This window comes from Tamandua tetradactyla, chromosome 1 (assembly GCF_023851605.1).
Source record: "Tamandua tetradactyla isolate mTamTet1 chromosome 1, mTamTet1.pri, whole genome shotgun sequence".
Taxonomy (NCBI): Eukaryota; Metazoa; Chordata; class Mammalia; order Pilosa; family Myrmecophagidae; genus Tamandua; species Tamandua tetradactyla.
The window spans coordinates 227,378,041-227,400,405 of NC_135327.1; the positions used below are offsets into that span (position 1 = coordinate 227,378,041).

The 22,365-nt window shown below is 42.5% G+C and overlaps 1 protein-coding gene across 5 annotated transcripts in view; it reads left to right on the forward strand.

Moving 5' to 3' along the window:
• Positions 1 to 22,365, forward strand: part of C1H10orf67 (chromosome 1 C10orf67 homolog) — a 195,678-nt gene that overhangs the window by 25,006 nt on the left and 148,307 nt on the right. For 2 of the 5 annotated variants that reach the window (XM_077153976.1, XM_077153987.1), the window contains exons 4-5: positions 13,285 to 13,399; positions 15,449 to 15,569. In XM_077153976.1, coding sequence (XP_077010091.1) covers positions 13,285 to 13,399; positions 15,449 to 15,569 — 236 coding nt within the window. Of the gene's footprint in view, positions 1 to 7,786; positions 7,922 to 13,284; positions 13,400 to 15,448; positions 15,570 to 21,215; positions 21,360 to 22,365 lie in introns of those variants that run through there. The other 3 variants (XM_077153972.1, XM_077153963.1, XM_077153997.1) reach the window with 3 other exon arrangements.

The following is a 22,365-nucleotide window of genomic DNA, read 5'->3' on the forward strand; positions in this document are numbered from 1 at the left end:
GTTTGTCATGCGCTACCATACAATCCTCTCCTATTTTTCCTTCTAGCTGCTCCAGAATATAGGAGGCTAGTGGGCTTAAATATTTTTTATCATCACAATCAACTGTTTTTTTCCTTCTTTTTTTTGTGAAGAATAACTTATATAGAAAAAGGCTATAAATTTCAAAGCACAGCACCACAGTTAGTTATAGAACATATTTCAGACTTTGACATGGGTTGCAATTTCACAATTTAGGTTTCTGCTTCTAGCTGCTCTAAAATATTGGAGATTAAAAGAGATACCAATTCAATGATTCAGCAGTCACATTCATTTGTTAAGTCCTATCTTCTTTGTATAATTCCACCACCACATTTGATCTTTCCATACCTCTCTTTGGGGTTGTTTGGGCTATGGCAATTCTAAATTTTTGTTCTTGGAAGGGTATATTACTGATATGGGGTAGGGAGATGAAACTATCTGATGTTCTGGAGGAGGCTGGGCTAGGTTTCAGGACTTGTCTGGATCAGGGACCCATTTGGAGGTTGTATGTTTCTGGAAAGTTACTCTAGTGCCTGGAACCCTTGTGGAATCTTATAAAGTGCTCTAGGTGTTCTTTAGGGTTTTGGCTGAAATGGTCCTGGTTGGGCATTGGCAGATTATAATATGTAGCAAGGTCTACCTCAACCTTGCATAAGAGCAACCTGCAGAGTAGCCTCTCAACTCTATTTGAATTCTCTCCGCTACTGATACTTTATTGATTACACTTCTTTCCCCCCTTTTGGTCAGGATGTAATTGTTGATCCAACGGTGCCAGATCTGGATTCATCCCTGGGAGTCCTCTCCCACGTCTCCAGGGAGACTTTCACCCCTGGATGGCATGTCCCACGTAGTGGGGAGGGCAATAATTTCACTTGCAGAGTTGGGATTAGAGAGACTGAGGCCGCATCTGAGCACCAACAGAGGTCCTCCAGAAGTAACTCGTCTGTTGATGAACATTTTGGCTGTTTCCATCTCTTTGCAATTATAAATAATGCTGCTGTAAACATTGGTGTGCAAATGCCTGCTTGTGTTCTTGCCCTCATGTCCTCTGAGTAGATACCTAACAATGGTATTGCCGGGTCATATGGCAATTCTATATTTAGCTTCCTGAGGAACCACCAAACTGCCTTCCACAGCAGTTGTACCATTTGACTTTCCAACCAACAATGGATAAGCGTGCCTCTTTCTCCACATCCTCTCCAGAACTTGTCATTTTCTGTTTTGTTGATAATGGCCATTCTGGTGGTTGTGAGATGATACCTCATTGTGGTTTTGATTTGTGTTTTCCTAATAGCCAGGGAAGTTGAGCATCTTTTCATGTGCCTTTTGGCCATTTGTATTTCCTCTTTTGAGAAGTGTCTGTCAAGTCTTTTGCCCATTTTGTAATTGGGTTGTCTGTCTTTTTGTTGTTGAGTTGAACAATCTCTTTATATATTCTAGATACTAGACCTTTATCTGATGTATTGTTTCCAAATATTGTCTCCCATTGTGTAGGCTGTCTTGACAAAGTCCTTTGATGCACAAAAGTGTTTAATTTTGAGGCGTTCTCATTTTTTTCTTTCTTTCTTCAGTGCTTGTGCTTTGGGTGTAAGGTCTAGGAAACTGCCTTCTATTATAAGACTTATAAGATATCTCCCTACATTTTCTTCGAACAGTTTTATGGTCTTAGACCTAATATTTAGGTCTTTGATCCATTTTGAGTTAATTTTTGTATAGGGTATGAGCTATGGATCCTCTTTTATTCTTTTGCATATGGATATCCAGTTCTCTAGGCACCATTTATTGAAGAGGCTCTTCTGTCCCAGGTGAGTTGGCTTGACTGCCTTATCAAAGATCAATTGTCCATAGATGAGAGGGTCTATATCTGAACACGCTATTTGATTCCATTGGTCAGTATATCTATCTTTATGCCAGTACCATGCTGTTTTGACCACTGTAGCTTCATAACATGCCTTAAAGTCAGGTAGCATGAGGCCTCCAACTTCGTTTTTCTTTCTCAGGATATTTTTAGTTATTCTGGGCACCCTGCCCTTCCAGATAAATTTGCTTATTGGTTTTTATATTTCTGAAAAGTAAGCATTTGGGATTTTAATTGGTATTGCATTGAATCTGTAAATGAATTTAGGTAGAATTGACATCTTAATTATATTTAGTCTTCCAATCCATGAATATGGTGTGCCCTTCCATTTATTTAGGTCTTCTGTGATTTCTTTTGACAATTTCTTTTAGTTTTCTTTACATAGGTCTTTTGTATCTTTAGTTAAGTTTATTCCTAAATATTTTATTCTTTTGGTTGCAATTGTAAATGGAATTTTTTTCTTGATTTCCCCCTCAGATTGTTCATTACTAGTGTATAGAAACACTACAGATTTTTGAGTGTTGATCTTGTAACCTGCCACTCTGCCATACTCATTTATTAGCTCTAGCAGTTTTGCTATGGATTTTTCAGAGTTTTCAACATATAGTGTCATATCACCTGCAAACAGTGAGAGTTTTACTGCTTCCTTTCCAATTTTGATTCCTTGTATTTCTTTTTCTTGTCTAATTGCTCTGGCCAGAACTTCCAACAATGTTGAATAACAATGGTGATAGTGGACATCCTTGTCTTGTTCCTGATCTTAGGAGGAAAGTTTTCAGTTTTTCCCCATTGAGGATGATGTTAGCTGTGGGCATTTCATATATTCCCTTTATTATGTTGAGGAAGTTCCCTTCTATTCCTATCCTTTGAAGTGTTTTCAACAGGAAAGGATTGTGAATTTTGTCAAATGCCTTTTCTGCATCAATCGAGATGATCATGTGGTTTTTCTGCTTTGATTTGTTGATATGGTGATTACATTAATTAATTTTCTTATGTTGAACCATCCTTGCATACCTGGGATGAATTCTACTTGGTCATGGTCTATAATTTTTTAATGTGCTGCTGGATTCATTTTGCAAGAATTTTGTTGAGGATTTTTGCATCTATATTCATTAGAGAGATTGGCCTGTAGTTTTCTTTTCTTGTAATATCTTTGTCTGGTTTTGATATAAGGGTGATGCTGGCTTCATAGAATGAATTATGTAGCTTTCCCTCCTCCTCAATTTTTTTGAAGAGTTTGAGCAGGATTGGTACTAATTCTTTCTTGAATGTTTGGTAGAATTCACACGTGATGCCATCTGGTCCTGGATTTTTCTTTTTGGGGAGCTTCTTAAAGACTGATTCAATTTCTTTACTTGTGATTGGTTTGTTGAGGTCATGTATTTCTTCATGAGTCAATGTTCATTGTTCACGCCTTTCTGGGAAGTTGTCCATTTCATCTACATTGTCTAGTGTATTAGCATAAAGTTGTTCATAGTATCCTCTCATTACTTCCTTTATTTCTGTGGGGTCAGTGGTTATATCTCCTCTTCCATTTCTGATTTTATTTGTTTGCATCCTCTCTCTCCATCTTTTTGTCAACCTCACTAAGGGTCCATCAATCTTATTGATTTTCTCATAGAACCAACTTCTGGTTTTGTTGATTTTCTCAATTGTTTTCATGTTCTCAATTTCATTTATTTCTGCTCTAATTTTCATTATTTCTTTCCTTTTGCTTGCTTTGGGGTTAATTTGCTGTTCTTTCTCTAGTTCTTCCAAGTGGACAGTTAATTCCTCGATTTTTGCTCTTTTAATAGATCAGAGTTTTTCAGTTCTTATTTTTTTTTGTTTCTTGCCCTGCTTATATGAGGGTGCTTTCCCCCACCCCTTAGGAGGGTCTACTTAGGTATTATAGACCCCAGTCAGATTTTCCCAGATCAAACTGGTCTCCTCTCAGGAGGAAAGAGTCATCTGTGTCAGTTTTCCCTGAGGGTGAGACCCAGCAGATTAAAAGGTTTTTCTATGTAGTCTCTGGACTCTGAATTTTTCCTACCCTGCCCAGTATGTGGCACTTTTCTGCCTGCAGGTCCCACCAGCATAACGTGATGCGGTACCTTTAACTTCAGCAGACTCTCCCTACTGGGGGCATGGTGAAGAGAGAGGAGAAGTTGTAGGCTGGGTTTAATTGCTTCCTTTTCCAGACCCTGGGGTCTGAATTCCTTGAGGGAGGGATTCCACCTGAGCTGGGCCCCACACCTCTCCTGGGGAAGGTACAGGCTCCAGATGAGCTCTCAAACAAGCCTGTTTCTGCCTATGCCTGGGACAGAGGAGCCCAAGAAGCCTTGCAGCTGTATCAAAGAGTATTCATTCCATAGAAACACAGCCACAAAAGAGAAAAAGAAAAATCGTTTTCAGAGCAGGACCCCATTCCTCAGATTTGCCAATCAAGAGCTTAAGTTGGTATGCTGCTCTGGGTGTCTTCAGGTCCCATGTGCCCCGTCCTTTCCTGCAGGCCCAAACCTTTTCAGATCCAAAAAACCCTGTTTTTTTTTCTTTTTTCTTTTTCTGTTAGCCCTGCCCCCTCTGCGCCAGGGCAAAAACCACCGACCTCCTTTACTTTACTCAAGGTTCAGCTGAGCTGGGGGCCTGTGTTTAGTAGTCCGAATTTGTTAATTAATTCCACAATTAGTGTTTGGTTGTGCTCAGCCCCTGCTGCTGGTAAAGTCTCTTTCCTTTCCTCTCTGGGAAGCAGCCTGTAGGGGAGGGGCGCCAGCCACCGTGGCTTGAGGATCTCATGGTTCTGGTGGGGCTCGCAGCCAGTCCAGCTGGTCCACACTGGGGTACGCTGTGTGTCCGGTCACTGACGTGGCCCCAGGAGTTGTTCTGTACTGTTTCTGGCTATTTATTAGCTGCTCTGGAGGACAAACTAAATCCCACACCTTGCTAAACTGTCATCTTGGCACCTCTCTCCATTACATCTTGACTAACAAGGTGATATCTATTTAACACGTAAGTATAACCTCCAGGATAACCTCTCAACTCTGTTTGGAATCTCTCAGCCATTGACACTTTATTTTGTCTCATTTCACTCTACCCCCCTTTGGTTGAGAAGGTTTTCTCAATCCCTTGATGCTGACTCTCAGCTCATTCTAGAGTTTTTCTCAATCCCTTGATGCTGAGTCTCAGCTCATTCTAGGATTTCTGTCCCACGTTGCCAAGAAGGTCCACACCCCTGGGAGTCATGTCTCACGCAGACAGGGGGAGGGCAATGAATTTGCTTGTTGTGTTGGCTGGAGAGAGAGGCCACATCTGAGCAACAAAAGAGGTCCTCTTGGGGGTGACTCTTAGGCCTAATTTTAAGTAGGCTTGACCTATCCTTTATGGGGTTAAGTTTCATATGAACAAACCCCAAGATTGGGGGCTCAGCTTACTGCTTTTGTTGTCCCCACTGATTGTGAGAATATCAAGAACTCAACTTGGGGAAGTTGAATTTTCCTCCTTTCTCACCATTCCCCGAAGGGGACCTTGCAAATACCATTGTACTCACTGTTCAAATCACTCTGGGATTTAGCGGGGCATTACTCTGGACAAACCAACAAAACCTCATGCCCTACTCAAGGTTCCATGTACTTATGGTGTCCAATTAAGCTGTCTACATAAGTTATATTAGGAAATGCACTAGTCAAAATATAAATTTTGTACCAAATAAACATTTTTTGCTTTAGTCTCACACATAAGTTAAAATTTTTAAGTATAAATTACCATCTGTTTTCAACACCCTGCAGTAATGACATTCCTTTGTTCTTTTTCATGCAAAAACATTTTTAAAATTTGTACATAAGCAATATTCTTGATTTTTAAATTTGGGCTCTAACTCCATTGAATTTAACAAGTAAAAACTGTTTTCACTTATGAAATAACCAACTTTTAAAAGATGGAAAACTTTAAAGTTCAATTCCTCAGTGGTGGCTAAGAAGGAAGGCACCCCACCTCTTTAAAGGCCCTGCTGGTGCAGGGAGCTTTGAGCTCTGCCCTGCCTTATAGATGATTCCCAACCAACCTATGAGAAAGCTTCCTTACCCAGTTTTTACTTGCGAGAACACAGAGGCTCAGAGATGTTAAATTATTTGCCAAATGTTCTAAAGAAAGCAAATGCGCGTCAACCAGCCCCCCACCCCCCCACTCACCCCTACGCCCTGCCACTCATGAGCTTTCCACTAAAAACCATCAGTGAGATCAACATATGATAAGAGGCCGGGATTTAACATGGCAGATATATTGGCAGTGACAACCCTGATGATTATAAGTGAGAATTGGATCAGAAATGAACAATTTTAAAAGCCAGAGTACCTTGGAGACGAAACACAGGTAACTGGCAAGCAGAGAAGAGTATGTCGTTAATAGTTTCAGAAACAATCGTTACCATTTCTTGGTTTCCTAGATATTGAAATCTGAAACTCCTGATATTCTAGAGCACGTGTGCTAACAAGATGTTTTGTTCCGGCTGTGTTTTCACGGGGACAGCGTAACCAGATTGTCCCTAATCCCTGTCAGTCAGTAGCCCTGCCCAGAGCTGACTCACAGCTCCTCCCTCCTCACTTGGCCAATATTTATTTATAATTGAATTAGCAAAAGTGCCAATGTCTGGCCACATTCTGCTCATTATCTTGGCTCAGTTGCAAACAGACTAGGCTTTTAATTTTAAGTCGAATTTTACCCTCAATTTAAAAAATTTTATATGCATTATGCTAAAAAAACATTTAATGAAAAATGTAGTGCAGCTATATAAATTTCTTTCTTTCAAAATACTTTTTGAGGGTGGGCCACCGTGGTTCAGCAGGCAGAGTTCTCATCTGCCATGCCAGAGACCTGGGTTCAGTTCCAGATGCCTGCCCATACAAAACAAAACAAAATAAAGCTTTTTGACTCCATGACAAAAATTTCCCAAGGCTATAATAGTCAACTTTGGACTTAGATTTCAAAACTGCAAACCTCCATAGAGAAAAAGAAATTCTTTTTTTCTTGCCTCTCTGCACCTCTACCAAGAAAGCAGACTTGGCAGGTTATTTGGGCATTGGGGACTCTTCATCTTTATCTTTAAATATGAGTAGTGATGATGCTATAGTGACTTTTTTCTCTTCTGAGCTTCCAATATACAAACTTATACCTTTTTCAACTCACTAGTGTAGGAGAGACAAGAAAGAAGTGTTCTTTTCCTGCAGACACTATGTGGATAGTAGTAAGATCAGGCAATGACACATTGGTATTAGAAACAGATGTCTCATCAGCTGTCAATAAATGATCCATAATTTAAAACAAAGGCGGGGACACACTTTGACTGTTAGGAAGAAACTACAGAAATTGAGTGAAAATGGATCCCACAAGTCATCACCCAGCATTCCCCTTCACAGTTCCTAAGTATGTAGGGCTGCTTAACTTTCGCAAGGAATTTTTTTTTCCGAGAACGCCTACATTTGGGGTAGGGGGGCGGGAGGACAGGGCCCGCCAGCTTTCCTCTCGCTGCGCTGCTGCTCCGAGAGCAACAGTCGCTGTAAGAAAAGCGCCACCGTTTTCCAGCGCTCCGTTCTGCCCAGGGGACCTGTAGCTGGCAGGGAGCCGGGAACGCGACGGCCGCCCGGGCTTCCCCGCTAGTGCGGGGGTGGAGGGGGAGTTCTGGAGGAAGGAGCGCGGCCCCCCGAGCCGGGTCAAGGGGCGGGTGCGCCTTAGCAGAGGGAGGAGGCGGGGCGGGTTGGGGGTCGGGCGGCGCGCCGGGGTTCTCCGCAGGCGCCAGCTCTCCCTGGGGGGTGGTCGGAGCCGCGGCGTCCCGAGCCCCCCCGCAGGCCCGCCCCCAGCCCCCAGTCCCGCAGCCCGCGGGCTCCCCAGGAGTCGCCATGGCAACGGACGCGGGCTTCCGGGCTCCAATTCCCCGAGGGCGGCGGGCGGAGCGCACGGCCCAGGGCTGCGGGGCGCGATGGAGCGCGTGGGCGCCGCGCCCGAGACCGGGGAGTGCCGGAGGGTCCTGGAGAGCCTCAGCGCGTCCATCGAGCAGTTCCAGGTCAACCCCAGGTGACCGGCCCTGCCCCGGGCCCTCTTCCCGGCCGCAGCGATAACAGTGTGACCGCTTTCTTCCTCTCTCCTTCTCTCCTCCTTCCCTCCCTTGGTAATGGATATAAAACATAACAGTTCCCATTTAAACCACTTTCACATATCCAGTTAGTGATGGGAATCACACTCAGAAGGTTGCGCTACCCTCACCACCATCCATTACCAGAACTTTCCATCCCCCCAGGCCAAAACCCCGCACCCATCGAACCTGAACTTCCCCACCCCCAACCCCGCCCCGGCCCTTGGTACCCCGTAAATTTTTCTCTCTATTTTGGTTTCTTAAACGTATCACTGTTCACTGAGAGCTGGGACTCCGGAGCGGCGCGGCCTGGCTCCCAGCGGGCGCGGGTTCGAATCCCGACGACCGTCTTCAGCGGCGCAGCGCCGGGGGGACTTGCTGCATCCTCCGTGCCGGGTCCCCGCAGCGCGCGCCCGCGCCCGCGCCGGCACTGCGGCTGGTGGTGATGATGGGGATGCCAGTGCCCAGGGTTCTCGAACATTCAGTGCCTTCATTTTTGCAACGAGCTTGTGCAAAGTACCTGATAAATGTCTGCCGGTATTTTTTGATTCATTTTTGTATTGCCTCCCTTTTGTAGTCCTGTTTTGCCCTCTTTGCTGAGGGTTGTGGTTTATTTAGATAAGGCAGAGCTGATGTTTCTGGGAAAAGAAAGTATTTTTTTCCTAAAAACTAAAAAAGAAAATAGTACAAATCGGGGAATTTGCAACTCCAAAGTCAGGGGCCTCGGGGTGCTGGATGGGCCCCTTTGGAGACGAGCCCCACACACCTGAGCAGCTCCTGGGCGAGGATAAAGGACCCACCCAGGAGGTGCGGATCGCACACACTCCACTCGGAAAAGTTCTGCGGGACCTGCGCGCCCAGGGCCTGGGGACCTGAGAAGCTGCACGCCCCAGGGGTCCACACGCCGTCTGGAATGGCCTCTGTACCGAACTTCTGGACGTTCAAGGGGTGTGGGGTGCGGTTCCCCACAAACGCCCAGGGCTCAATTAATGCCTGCATGGCTTTCTCCTGGGTCAAAACACGCACCTGTGGGTGGGGAGGGCCAGGCATCCCCTACAGTCCCAGGATGGAAGGCTCGAGGTGGCAGGGGCGTGTGGGTGGGGGACCGGCTCCTGGTGAAACAGATCGGAGCCCCACTTTGCAAAGTTCCCATTGCAGTCAGGGACTTATAATAACAAACAAGATGAACAGGTACATTTTGCAGCATGCTAGCTGTAGGACTTACCTGTTCATCTTGTTTATTGAAGGGGGAAGAGAGCAGGGAGGGAGCAGAGGAGTTCAGTGTGTCAGGCAGGGGATGAAGACCTGCCTGCTTGAAGGAGGGGGCAGGCAGATAACCGGGGAGGGGGCACTCCTGGCAGGCAAAGAGTACAGGAATGGGAGACACGGGGGGAGGGGGGGGTACCTGGGTGTACTAGAAACGGGGGAGGGGTTCAGGAGGGTGCAGCAGTGAGAGGGCACTGGTGAAGTCAGCAATTACTGTGGGCCTGAAGACTGTCTTGAGGATCCCAGCTTTTATTCTGAATGAGATGGAGAGCCAGGCAGGGTTTGGAGCAGAGGGGTGACATGATTTAGTTTCCCTTTCACAGGGTGACTCTGACTGCTGCTTTGATGACAGATGACACCAAGGGCAAGGGGAGACACTGGAACCAGCTAGGGGCCTAACACAGAATTCCTGGTGAAAGATGACAGTGGTGGGAGCAGTCCTAGGAGGGGGCAGAAATATCAGATTTTAGATGTATGGGGGAGGTGGGGCAGTAAGATTTTCTGATGGATGGCATGGGATGGAAAGGACTCCATGGTTTTTGTTTTTTTTATCTGATTAACTGGAAGAGTGGAGTTGCCACAAACTGGGAAGCGGAGCAGGATTTGGGAAATGCCATCAGATCAGTTTTGGGCATGATTTGTTGGCTGTCACTATTAAATATCTCTTTAGGCTGTCAAGTCAATAACTGGTTATATGAGTCTGAAGTTCAGCAGAGAGGCTCAGGCTGGCTACATTAGTTGGGTCTAACTGGCACAAAGATGGTATTTAAAGCCATGAGATTTGAAGCAGCTGGTAAAAATGGGCTCCATAGTTTTGTGGACCTCGGGGCTCATCAGAGTTGTGTGTTCTTTGAGGAAGAAAGAAAGGAAAGTGATTTTTCTTTCTTTAAAACTCAGCAATTAACCATAGTGAAAGTTTAGCCCACCTCATGCCATTTTCATTGACACATTCATTAATGAGCATTTGGTAGGGTGGACTATTCTAGGACCCAGAGAGGATTGTCATTGCATTCTATTAATAAATATTCATGGATATGTTTTCCACAATAAATTAACATGTTATATTTGTATCTAATTTATTAAGGACATAATTATCTTTTCAATTCTATTTTATGCATCACAACCAGCATTTTATTCAGAAATAGAATCGTTGAAACTATAAATAAGAGCTGTGTAGGAACCACTTAGCTAATTTGTTGAGATGTGGATTTCCATTCTAGGCAGGGAATTTGTCATCTAAAATTGGAGATTTTGTAATTTTAAAGGAAACTAAAGAATGAACCTCCGTGTTTCACTTAGAGTCTGAATGAGCCAGATCTTTCCGAATCAGACGTAGAAAAGTTAGGACTGGGGAGACGGTAGAGTCATGGACCTGTCCCCACAAAGGGATGTATGAATCCATTGCTTCTGGTCCTGTCCTTTTAGGCCAGTTCCATACTCTCTTTGAACTTGTTTCCACAACTTGAATAAAAGAAGAATGATGAATAAAACTAAGAATGTCTTAGTTTGCTGGGGCTGTGGTAACAAAGTACTACAAACTAGCTGGCTTAGAACAGTTCATTGTCTCACAGTTGTGGGCGTGGGAAGTCTAAGCCAAGGGGTCGGCAGGCTAGGTCCCCTCTGCGGAGTGTAGAGTGCTGGGAGTGACCAGCAGTGCATGGCGTTTTGTGGCTGGGGGCGTAACTCAACCTCTGCCTCTGTCACATGACCGTCTCTCCCTCTCCCTCTCCCCACCCCCCACTTCTCTGTCCACATTTTCGATTCCTCATCAGTCATATTAGAATACAGTATGGCCCCATTCATATAATAATAATCCAGTTTGGCCTCATCTTAACTAATAACATCTTCAAAGACCCTATTTACAAATAAGATCACACCCAGAGGCCAGGGATTAGGACTTGAACATGTCTTTTTTTGGTGACACAATTCAATCCACAACAGGGAGGATTTTTCCTGAGTGGAAAATGTGTGCATTAACACCTATATCTTACCAGAGTGTAGGGCACAAGTTAAGCATGCACTCAATAAATAGGAAGTAATTATTTTTAGACACCCTGGAGGAAGCATCCATAAAAATTGTTGGATCTGATTGTTAAATATTTTATTACATATTCTCTTTATGGTACCAGAAGGAATAACTGAAAACATCATTCTAAGTTTCTGCATCATATCCTGAAAAAATATATGTTTATAATAAAAACTATCCACACTCCATAAGCTTGCAACTCATAATAGGTCATTTGCTTAAAATGGGGAGGAAAAAAAGTAAATACATAAGCTTAATGAAAAGTGAAATTGAAGAGTAAAAAGGAGCAACTTAGTGCTGGGGTAGTAAAGGGCACACCTTGCTAGATGAGAAAGGAGGCATCTGGACTTGCTAAATATGTGGGGATTGAAAATATAAAACATCTGGGCTAGGTCAGGTGGTGTGTGTGTAACTTTTATCTATTGGTGTTTATTTTATTGATGTAGCACTTAGGGTCCAAACAGGAGGGAAAAAACACACTAGGCATTTGAACAGAGAAAATTTAATAATAAGGATTTTTAAATAGTAAAAGGTGGTTAACTACTAAGAGTTGTGAAAGCAGACTAAGGAGTGTAGCAATAGAAATGCAGAGCGCAGCTAATTGCTCTTGGGGCAAGGACAAGTAAACAGGGAGAGAACAAAGAACTTAGAAGAGTTCTCCATGCCCACACCTCCAAACACCGAGGTTAAGACTTCCTTGGAGAGGACACCTCTACCACAGAAACTCCCAGCCAGCTGGTGATGAAGAAATTGCCAGAAGTTGTGAACCAGAGCTGGTTTGCAGGATGCATGCTGAATGGCCAAGATACTGAGACTTGCTGAAAGGTGCAGAGGGAAGTCTCTTTATCCAGCCAGGTGGTGCAGCTCTTCGTCCCTGAAGGTCCAGAGTTCTCCATAGCCCTGCCCTTTTTGAGCTACTGTATTTTTCCATTAGCCTGCTTACTGTGGTCAAGAGTGGGAATTCTAAGAGGCACCCAGAGGATCCCCTGGGTTCCAGACATACCCTTCTCAACCATTGTTTACGAACAGCCCAATTTCTCCTTGGAAATCAAAATCAACCACTTCAGCCAATGGAATAACCCTGTTTTCTGCCTTTGGTTGAGAAGCATAAGAACCCCCAAATGGCCAGGTGGCAGTTTCTTCTTCTAGTTCAATGGAACCATTGTTGTGTTTCCTGGTGAAAGATTATTCCCTTGGGAACTAAGACCTCCAAATCAGCAGATCATCAAGATCATAAATTACTGGATCAGAAAGTGAAAATGTTGTGAGTGGAGCAGGAGGCATTATAGTGATATAATGCCTCCACCACTTGACTTCTGGGCCCATGTGGTCTGGCTGTGGGAAAAGAGTACCATATGATGATTCAAAGCATACACTGCATCGCACAGACAGAACCCCATCCTGTCATGGTATTGGTTCTTAACTGCATCTTTTATAAGCTATTCCACCTTTCTGTTAGGCCGGCCACATCTGGGTGATGGTATATGGGATGTGACCAGTAAATTCCATGGATGCGAGCCCATTGCTGTACTTCCTTTACTACAAAATGAATTCCTTGATCATAAGTGACACTTCATAGAATACCATGATGATGGATAGGCATTTTGTGAGACCATGGATGGCGGTTCTGGCAGATGTGCTGTGTGCTGGGAATGCATTCATATCCAAAATACATGCTGTTTCAGCAAGGACGAATCTCTGTCTCCTTCAGGAGGGAGAGGGCTAGAGTTATCAGCCTGCTCAGGTAGCTGGCTATTCTCCTGGTTGATACTGCCACCTTGGGGGTCAGTATAGACCATTTTCTTGAACTTCATCCCTGCCACCTGGGCCATTTAGTTGAAGGGCCATTGAACAAGCACTGAAGTAGCTATAGAAAGAAACTGAGCATGTCATTTTGTCAGTCTAGTAGAGTTCTTTTTCTTTGGTGGATGATCTTTGGAGAAGCATTGTACTTTTTGGTGAGCATCCACATGGGACACAATTATCTTTATAATCTGTTTAATTTTTTTTAAGATTTACCTGTGGAATTCTGCCCTAGACTTACTTGTCACCAAACTTCCAACTTTGTTCCTTCTAAATTCTCGACCATCTCGTCAAAACTTCAGCAACTTGCCCTAAATCAGCGTAGGTATGTACTTCTGGCCATCCGTCAGCCAAAAGAGTGGGCAACTTCAGTGCTTGGGGTTCTGTTCTCTGGGATAATTTTCCTTCCCTGCTGTACTTCAAGGGCAGGTTTGAGTGGGGCAGTAAGATGGCGGGTGTCCACCTTTGGAGGAAGATACTTCCATTAGCCAGGCTTGGGTTTTTCCTTCCTCAGTCAGCCAGTCCTCAGGAACTTCCCATGAGGCTGTAGGTATGGATTAGAGAGAGGAGGTGACATAGCAGGAGTCGGTGTCAGAGTCTCAGCTACCAGCTCCTGTCACTTTCTGTCCTTCTGCTTGAGCCTGGTCTCGTATGCTATTTCCACTTGATGATAGACTGAGGCCGTGTGCACCCAACCTTATTTTTGGTGGGTCAGGTAAGAGCGAGTTCATTGTGGAAAACTCAGGTCATGTGGTCCCTTGATGTCCCATGGGTAGGCATTTAGTCTCTACCAAGGTTCAGTAACAGTTAGCCTGTTATTGTTTCTTGGGTGTTGGAAAAAGCCTCCTCAGGCGGAGACCAAAGACTTTATTATGGCAAACGCAGTTATCTGACCATCATGTTCCTTTGTGTATGGCCCCGAGGCCCAGGAGTGTGACTCAAAGGACCCACAATTGATTCTGATACACACAGTGAGCCTGGGGGAGCCACCACATTGATCGGGAGCAAAAGCAAGCCTGTCTTATGTGTATGTGTGTGTTGGGAGACGGGAGGGGGAAGACCATGCCTCATTGTTCAAGGTTGCCTGCTGCCAACACAGCCCAGAGAAATGTCCTGGGGAGAGTGGCTAGGGCTTTGGGTCATTCCTGGAAAGAACGTGCAGGGACACTGGGGGCCCAGGAGCCTTTCCCAGCAGGGCTGTGCTAGTGAGAAAAAAATAGGGGTCCTGAAATAATTACAGCAGTCCTGAAATAAAATTTTCTGTGGAGAAAACTTCTTTGAAATTGAAATGGGCAGTGTTAGTGATGTCCCCCGCCCGCCCCTGTGATGCCATTGCTTGCCATGGGCTCTGTCACCATCCACAGCAACGCGTGGGCAGACGCTTAGGTGAAAATGTAGTGAGATTACTTAAAAATCGTTCTTTGGGATGCTAAAAGGTTTTAAATATCAACTTAAATATTGCTGTGCTTTAACAGTTTCCCACCCTACCTGCATATGATAAAAAAGCATGGTGCTTCAAATATAGTAACAATCAGCTCTAGGCAGTGATAACGGATAAGATTTCTGAGGGCTTAGGACATGACACGCAGCATGCAAAATACTTCCAAGTATGAACATGCTTAATCCTTTCCGTAACTCTCTGAAATAGACGCTGTATTTTCCATCAGGCACAGAAAAGTTAAGTAATTTCCCTAATGACATATAGCTAGATGGTCGGTAAAGGTGCTTTCGGCTACAGCTGGCCGAAACCCCAGCAGTAAGTGAACACATTCTCCGACCTTAAAGGAAGGCCACAGGAACGAGGTCTTTGCCCAGCAGTCTTCGATCAAAATCATCTCCATCTTCTCCAAAGCTTGTCGTCCATGTACTGGCTTCGCCCTCTGGCTGGCCCCTCGTGTGGTCACAAGGGGACCGTAGCAGCTCTGGGTGTCACTTCTAGATGTTGCAAAGGAAACCTCATCTGTGCTGCCTCCTTCCTCCTGCCTTCCCTCAAGCCCTAATGGACCTTTCCTGGGGTCTCCAGAATGGAGTTACGTGTCCACCCTGCACACTCACTGCCGGTGGCAATGGGTTAAGCAGGATGGCCTGAGACTAGAGATCAGATCCCTGTGGCACAGGGGAAGGTCACCTCCCCCGAGGTGCACTGAGGACGAACAGCTGAGGAGCAAGAAGGGGGGCTGCCCTCGGGGAGCACCATCAGGTCTGGGAAAAACCCCAAACCACAGCAGATAACTCAACGAAGCTTTCTTCACTCACCAGTCCCTTAGGATACGCAAAATACCTCATGATTTACACAAAAATGCATGCCCTAACATGTAACTTGTGGAACTGTCCATTATATAAAGCAAACTTTATCTCCTGTTTTTATTTTCAGACTTAACATTTCAGATAATTTAAAGATTGGCTTTTTCACCACAGACCATGCCACGCAAACAGAATCCAGTGAAATATTGCCGATAAAAGAGTTGAGTTCAACTACACAAAAGCTAGTGCAGGTAAATCTTGATTTATTTCTAAACTTCTGAGATAATTTTGGTATTCTTTGTCCTTATGTCCTTCAAATAGACAGAACTGAAATTATTGCAATTTTATTAACATCTTTTACGAACTGGACTTGAATTTTATAATTATTCATAAAGCTACTACTTACATTTATGACTTGTTTATATCATTCATATATATGTCAACTTCTTTAGTGAAGCATTTAATTACACTCTCTAGAATTCTTTAAACATTTGTAAACACTTTCTATTTATGATATTTAAAAAATGATAAACTGATTTTGGCATATGGAAGAATGTAGAGAATGAGTGACTGGATTACCCACTGACAGCTTTGCCAAATCTTGGACATTCTACCATATTATCTTTGGATCTTCTTTTTTTATTGCGAAGAGACAGAACATTTCATGTGCGTCAGAAATCAAGTTTTATTAAAATCCCTAATCAATAAAATGGTCACAAGAAGTAACACACTAGTATAAATATTCTTCTGTACTTTATTTTTGGTTGTTTTTTCCTTACCTAACAATATAACTGGGAAATCATTCCATACCGGTACATGAAGAATTTCCTTATTTAGTTTCACAAGAACATTGTGTTACATTTTGTGAATGCCCAGCATATATTTAATGCTCCCCCTATTGATGGGCATTTTGGTCATTTTTAATCTTCAACTGCAATGAATAATCCTGCGCATACTTATGTGCTAGTAGATCCGCAGTGTAAATTCTTAAAAGTGAAACTTCTGAGTCAGAGGATGTATGCATTAGTCATTTCAAAGGCTAATGTCAAATCACTCTACATAGATATTATTCCAATTTACACTCCCACCAGTAAGTTAAAAAAAAAACTTTTTATTGTGGTAACATCTATACAATTCAAAATTTCCCATTTTAACCACTTCCGAGTGCAATATTAAGAGGTGTGAATCGCATTCACAATGTTGTGCTGCCATCACACTACCAGACCTTTCCCAACACCCCGAGCAGAAGCTCTGCACCCATTTATGCACTAACCCCCCTGCCCCCTCCCCTCACCCCTGGCAACCTGTGCTCTACTTTCTGTCCCTATGCACTTGTATGTTCTAGTTGTTTTGTTTAAGTGGAGTCATAGAATATCTGTCCCTCTGAGTCTGATTTATTTCCCTCAAAATGGTGTCTTCAAGATTCATCCATGTTGTAGTATGTTATCAGAACTTCATTCCTTTTTATGACTGAACAGTTCCGTGGTATAGATGTACTACATTTTGTTTATCCATTCATCCATTGATGGACATGAGTTGCTTCCATCTTTAGGCTATGGTGAATAATGCTGCTATAGATACTGGTGCACCCATATCTGTTTTAGTCTGTGCTCTTAATTCTTTTGGATATAAATCTAGAAGTGGAATTGCCGGGTCATTTAATTCTATGTTCAACTTTGTGAGGAACTGCCAAACTTATCTTCCATAGTGGCGACACCATTTTACATTCCCAGCAATGTGAGTGTAGCTATTTCTCTGCATCCTCTCCAACATTTATTATCTTCTGCATTTTAAATAATATCTATTCTAGTGGTTGTGATGTGGAATCTCACTGTCCCTTTTATTTGCATTTCCCTAATAGCTAACGGTGTTGAGCATCTTTTCATGTGCTTATGGCCATTTGGATATCTTCTTTGCAGTCCTTTGCCCAGTTTAAATAGGTTATCTTTATTTATTGAGTTGTTGCAGTTCTTTATATATTATAAATTTTAAACCCTCCTTAGATAAGAATCTTCTCCCATTTTGTAGGTTGGCTTTTCACTTTTTTGATAATGTCCTTTGATTCACAAGTTTTCAACCTTAATGAAGTCCATTTTATCCATTTGTTTCTTTTGTTGCTCATGGTTTTAGTGTCATTAGTAGGAACTGCCAAATCTAAGGTCATATTTCCTCTATATTTTCCCTTAAAATTGTTATACTTTTCCCTTAAAAGTGTTATGCTTTTAATTTAGGTCCTTGACCCACTTGAGTTACTTTTTTTGTATATGATACCTTCAGAAAAGTTTTATACTAAGTTCTGGTCAATAGTTCTTATGTGGAAATGTTGTAAGACAGTTTGGGAGAGCCTTCTGTAACACACAACTCTCAAGCTCCTTTGCCACTTTTTCTCCCTTCCTCTCTCCCTTCCTTGGTGTCATTACTTCTTTGCCTATAACATGAATGCCACCGTGTGGTTCAGGGGGCTGAGGTGACTCACAGAAGAGTAGCAAGGTTCTGAAGTCATTTGTACCCACCCAGATTTCTAGTGAAAGGAGAATGAATTTATTTCTCATTTATACTTCTGTTATTTGGAATTTTATTATACTGAACTAAATTCTAATTCAATTCCAACCTGATTTTTTTTTAATAAATAAAAATAAAAATAAAAAAAAAATTTTTATTTTATTAAAAATAAAAAAAAACTAAAAACTAAAACAACATTTAGAAATCATTCCATTCTACGTATGCGATCAGTGATTCTTAATATCATCACATAGATGTATGATCATCATTTCTTAGTACATTTTCATCGATTTAGAAAAAGAAATAGCAAGACAACAGAAAAAGAAATAAAATGATAATATAAAGAAAAAATAAAAATAAAAAATACAAAAAATATATGAAAAAAACATACCAAAAAAACTTTAGCTCAGATGCAGCTTCATTCAGTGTTTTAACATAATTACATTACAATTTGGTAGTATAATGCTGTCCATTTTTGAGTTTTTGTATTCAGTGCTGTTGCACAGTCTGTATCCCTTCAGCTCCAATTACCCATTATCTTACCCTATTTCTAACTCCTGATGGTCTCTGTTACCAATGACATATTCCAAGTTTATTCTCTAATGTCGGTTCACATCATTGGGACCATACAGTATTTGTCCTTTAGTTTTTGGCTAGTCTCACTCAGCATAATGTTCTCTAGGTCCATTCATGTTATTACATGCTTCATAAGTTTATTCTGTCTTAAAGCTGCATAATATTCCATCGTATGTATATACCACAGTTTGTTTAGCCACTCTTCTGTTGATGGACATTTTGGCTGTTTCCATCTCTTGGCAATTGTAAATAATGCTGCTATAAACATTGGTGTGCAAATGTCCATTTGTGTCTTTGCCCTTAAGTCCTCTGAGTAGATACCTAGCAATGGTATTGCTGGGTCATATGGCAATTCTATATTCAGCTTTTTGAGGAACCGCCAAACTGCCTTCCACAGTGGTTGCACCATTTGACATTCCCACCAACAGTGGATAAGTGTGCCTCTTTCTCCACATCTTCTCCAGCACTTGTCATTTTTTGTTTTGTTGATAATGGCCATTCTGGTGGGTGAGAGATGATATCTCATTGTGAATTCCAACCTGATTTTTAATCAGGTTAAGGATGTTTCTTTCTAGCTCTAATTAATAAGAGGCTTTTTTTTTTTAGTATGAAGGATGGAATTTGAATGTTTTTCATGGATCAGATGGTCGTATAGTTTTTCTCCTTTATTCAACGATGTGATGGAATACATTTGTTGGCTTTGAAATATTAAATCATTCTTGAAATCTTGCAATGAACCCAACTTGATCATAATATTTCTTTTAGCATTTCTGCATTTAGTTTGCTGTTATTTTATTGAACATAATTTTCCAGTTATATTCATAAGTGAGATTATTCTGTAATATTCTTTTCTTATAATATTGTTGTTCAGTCTTAACACCAAGGTTATACTATCCTCACAAAATGAGTTGGGAAGTATTCTCTAAACTATTCTCTAGAATAGTTGGCCTGAAATTATGTTTTTTAAATCTAGGGCTTATGGCTATTGTCTATGGGATGTTGAGTCTATAGGAGCTTATTTGGCCATGCTAGAATTCCTGTGCCTCCCCTGATCAGAATAAGCAGTCCACACACACAGTTGTATCTTGTAAAGATGAAGTCATCTCTACTGGTATATTAGGATTTAAGGAATTTCTTAAGACCTTACTTGCTCCAGAATATTTTTAATGACTTTCTGAATTTGTAGCCATCTTAATTTGGTCACTAGGTATAGAGAAAGAAGTGTGGGCTCCAGAAGGGTCATGATTTTAAATTCTGGACCACCCACTTGCCTCCTGTGTAAGGTTGAACCTGTCACCAATCTTGATACCCCCACCTGCAAAATAAAACTTTCAACATAGCATCAGCATATTAAAACGGGATTCTTCCCAGGATCCAGTATCCCAGATATCAGCTCCCAAAGCAAGTTAGAGTCAGACTGCATTTCCAGGAGTTGTCAGGGGAAATGGTTGCACATCAGAGCCATGACTCATGGCCCATGAATCAAGTCAAGGATACTTTTTTAAAAAAGAAGTCAGAGGGTGGAGAGGAAAAAGTACTGAAGAGGTTTCTTTGGAAAGAACTATTCCATGCTCCCCATGGGCAAAGGGTGGCTGTCTCCACAACATCACGGCGAATAAGGCAGGCATCTGTGGATCTCAAACTTTGTGTGCTGCTATTGGAAGACACAGGGTACCGGTGTTTGATCCATGCTTAAGGAAGCTCAAGTGATCTGTGACAAGAAGATAGAGTGTCGAGTTGGCATCGGGCTGTACTTCCAGAAGTGTTGAGGTGAGCAAGATGTGGTTGTTTCCTATGGAACAGATGGTCCAGGAGAGAGAGGCCTCCTATCGAGTAATCTAGAAGGACAGAGGATCCCCAATAGCAGTGACGAGAAAGACATAATCTCCAGGTTCATGGAGGGGGGAGAAGAAGGAGTGAGTGATCACCCAGGGGAGAGAGACATCTGCTTAGACAGTCTGCATCTGCAGAAATGATGAGGGTCCCTGCTATGCCTGTACCCAAGGGAGGAAAGGTTAGCTCTCACACCCTGCCAGACCATGGCAGAACCACCCCGCCGCATAGGTACAGCCATGGTCTGTGTCCTCTTCCGCTTTGACCCTGATAGAGTCTGATACAGCAGCTAGGGCATGGGTGAAGAGGTGTGGGAGGGAGGAGAGAGCACAGGGGCAAATCGTAGTCTCCTCTAAAGACAGGCAACTGCCAACCCTGCCCTTTACTTGGAGTTGAATGAAGTTTGAAGAGTAAACATATTCTAAATGCTATGTTGAGGCTGGGCTTTGAGTGATGGCAGGACTTTTTATTCCATGAATGAGAAGAAAAGTCATGGAATTTTCCCAAGTTTCTGTTCAGGGCAGGGGAAAACTACTTAGCTAGTATGTTTTAAATGAGTGGAAGAGGGGGTACAAAGAGACAGTGTGCTTTGAATATATCTCAGGTGTTTTTTTTACTCAACACTGTTTATATACAAAAGTGGCTGGCTAGAATATTCTCAACAAACACTGCACAATCTTTTCTGATCTGAGATCTAACTTGAAAATTGCACCTTTGAGGCATGCTGAAAGTATTTTACTCTGCTCGGAACTTCATCTCCTTTCTCCATCAGCATATGTTAGCTTAGCAGGCTAGCTGCCATCTTGAGAGTCTGTCCACCATGGGACAGAATTATTGGCCCCAAACATTTGAGAGGTCATCCTTCAAAGGCAGCTCAGACCCCTGACCAAGTACCTCAGTTGTGTTCCCAGAAACAGGAAATGCACTAGAATCTTTACACAGAGGACCCCTGCTCTCTACAGTAATGTATGCTTTTCAACTTCTAGATTATTAAATCCATTCAGGTGGATTTTGGGTTCATCAAACAATTGCTTCAATTGACATTTGAGGACCGGCTGAAAGAGGAGGCTTTCAAGCTCTTCAGCGTTCTGCACGACAGAATCCTCACGATTGAAAAGCATTATCAACAGGTAGGAGGGCTCTCCTTCATCTGCTTGAAGCTGGATCTTAAACTTAAGTGTGCTTGTAGTGCAGTTTTCAATTGAGTGATTTATGAGCGCTGGTTCATTTGCGTATGTCATGTCTCCTTGCTAATACCTTTACCTGTGTTAGGAGCTTCTGTAATCACTTTGTATGAGAACACATTTAACCCTCCCGACCATTGTATGGGGTAGGTGCAGTTATTCCCCTATTTCACAGATGAGGAAACTGAGTTGCAGAAAGGTTCACTGACTTACTGCAGACCACCCCTTAAGCAGTGGCGGGGCTTGGGTTCCAACCCAGCAGTCTGCCTGTTGAGTTCTTGCTCTTGAATACAATGTTTTTTTTTTTTGGCATGGGCTGGCACCAGGAATCGAACCCAGGTCTCTGGCATAGCAGACGAGAATTCTGCCACTGAGCCACCATCACACCACCCTCTTAAATACAATTTTATATGACTTTATTTGTGCTTTGATGGCTTGTAAGACCCAAAGACATGAAAACTCTGCTGCTCCAAGAACTTCCCCATTGTTCACTAAGAAGAGGTATCACTGTTACTTCTCTTCTGTAAAACAAACAAAAATCTCCTGTATTGACCACCCATACAAGTACGTCTTCTGAATGTATTTATTCTTTAACCCCTCAACAGTCCTAAAGTGGAAATCATATTACCTCATATTTACAGATAGAGAAATTGAGCTTGCCAGTCTGACAGGTAGTAAATGGTATGCTGATATTTAAATCCCATCATGTCTACCTCTAAACCTATTGGTCATTTACGCTTCATGTTGGAATCAGAATTGATATCAGATTCAAGAGTATTTTTTAATATACTGTCTTTCATTATTATTCTAAACAGATATAATCAAAGTATTTGATTAACAAGAAAATGACTGTGGTGTATGGATTAGACACCTGGATTTCTTTTCATGAGCATATATCTCATTCCAAAGAGGATATGAATTACAAATAGATTTGACTACTTCTAAAAGCAGT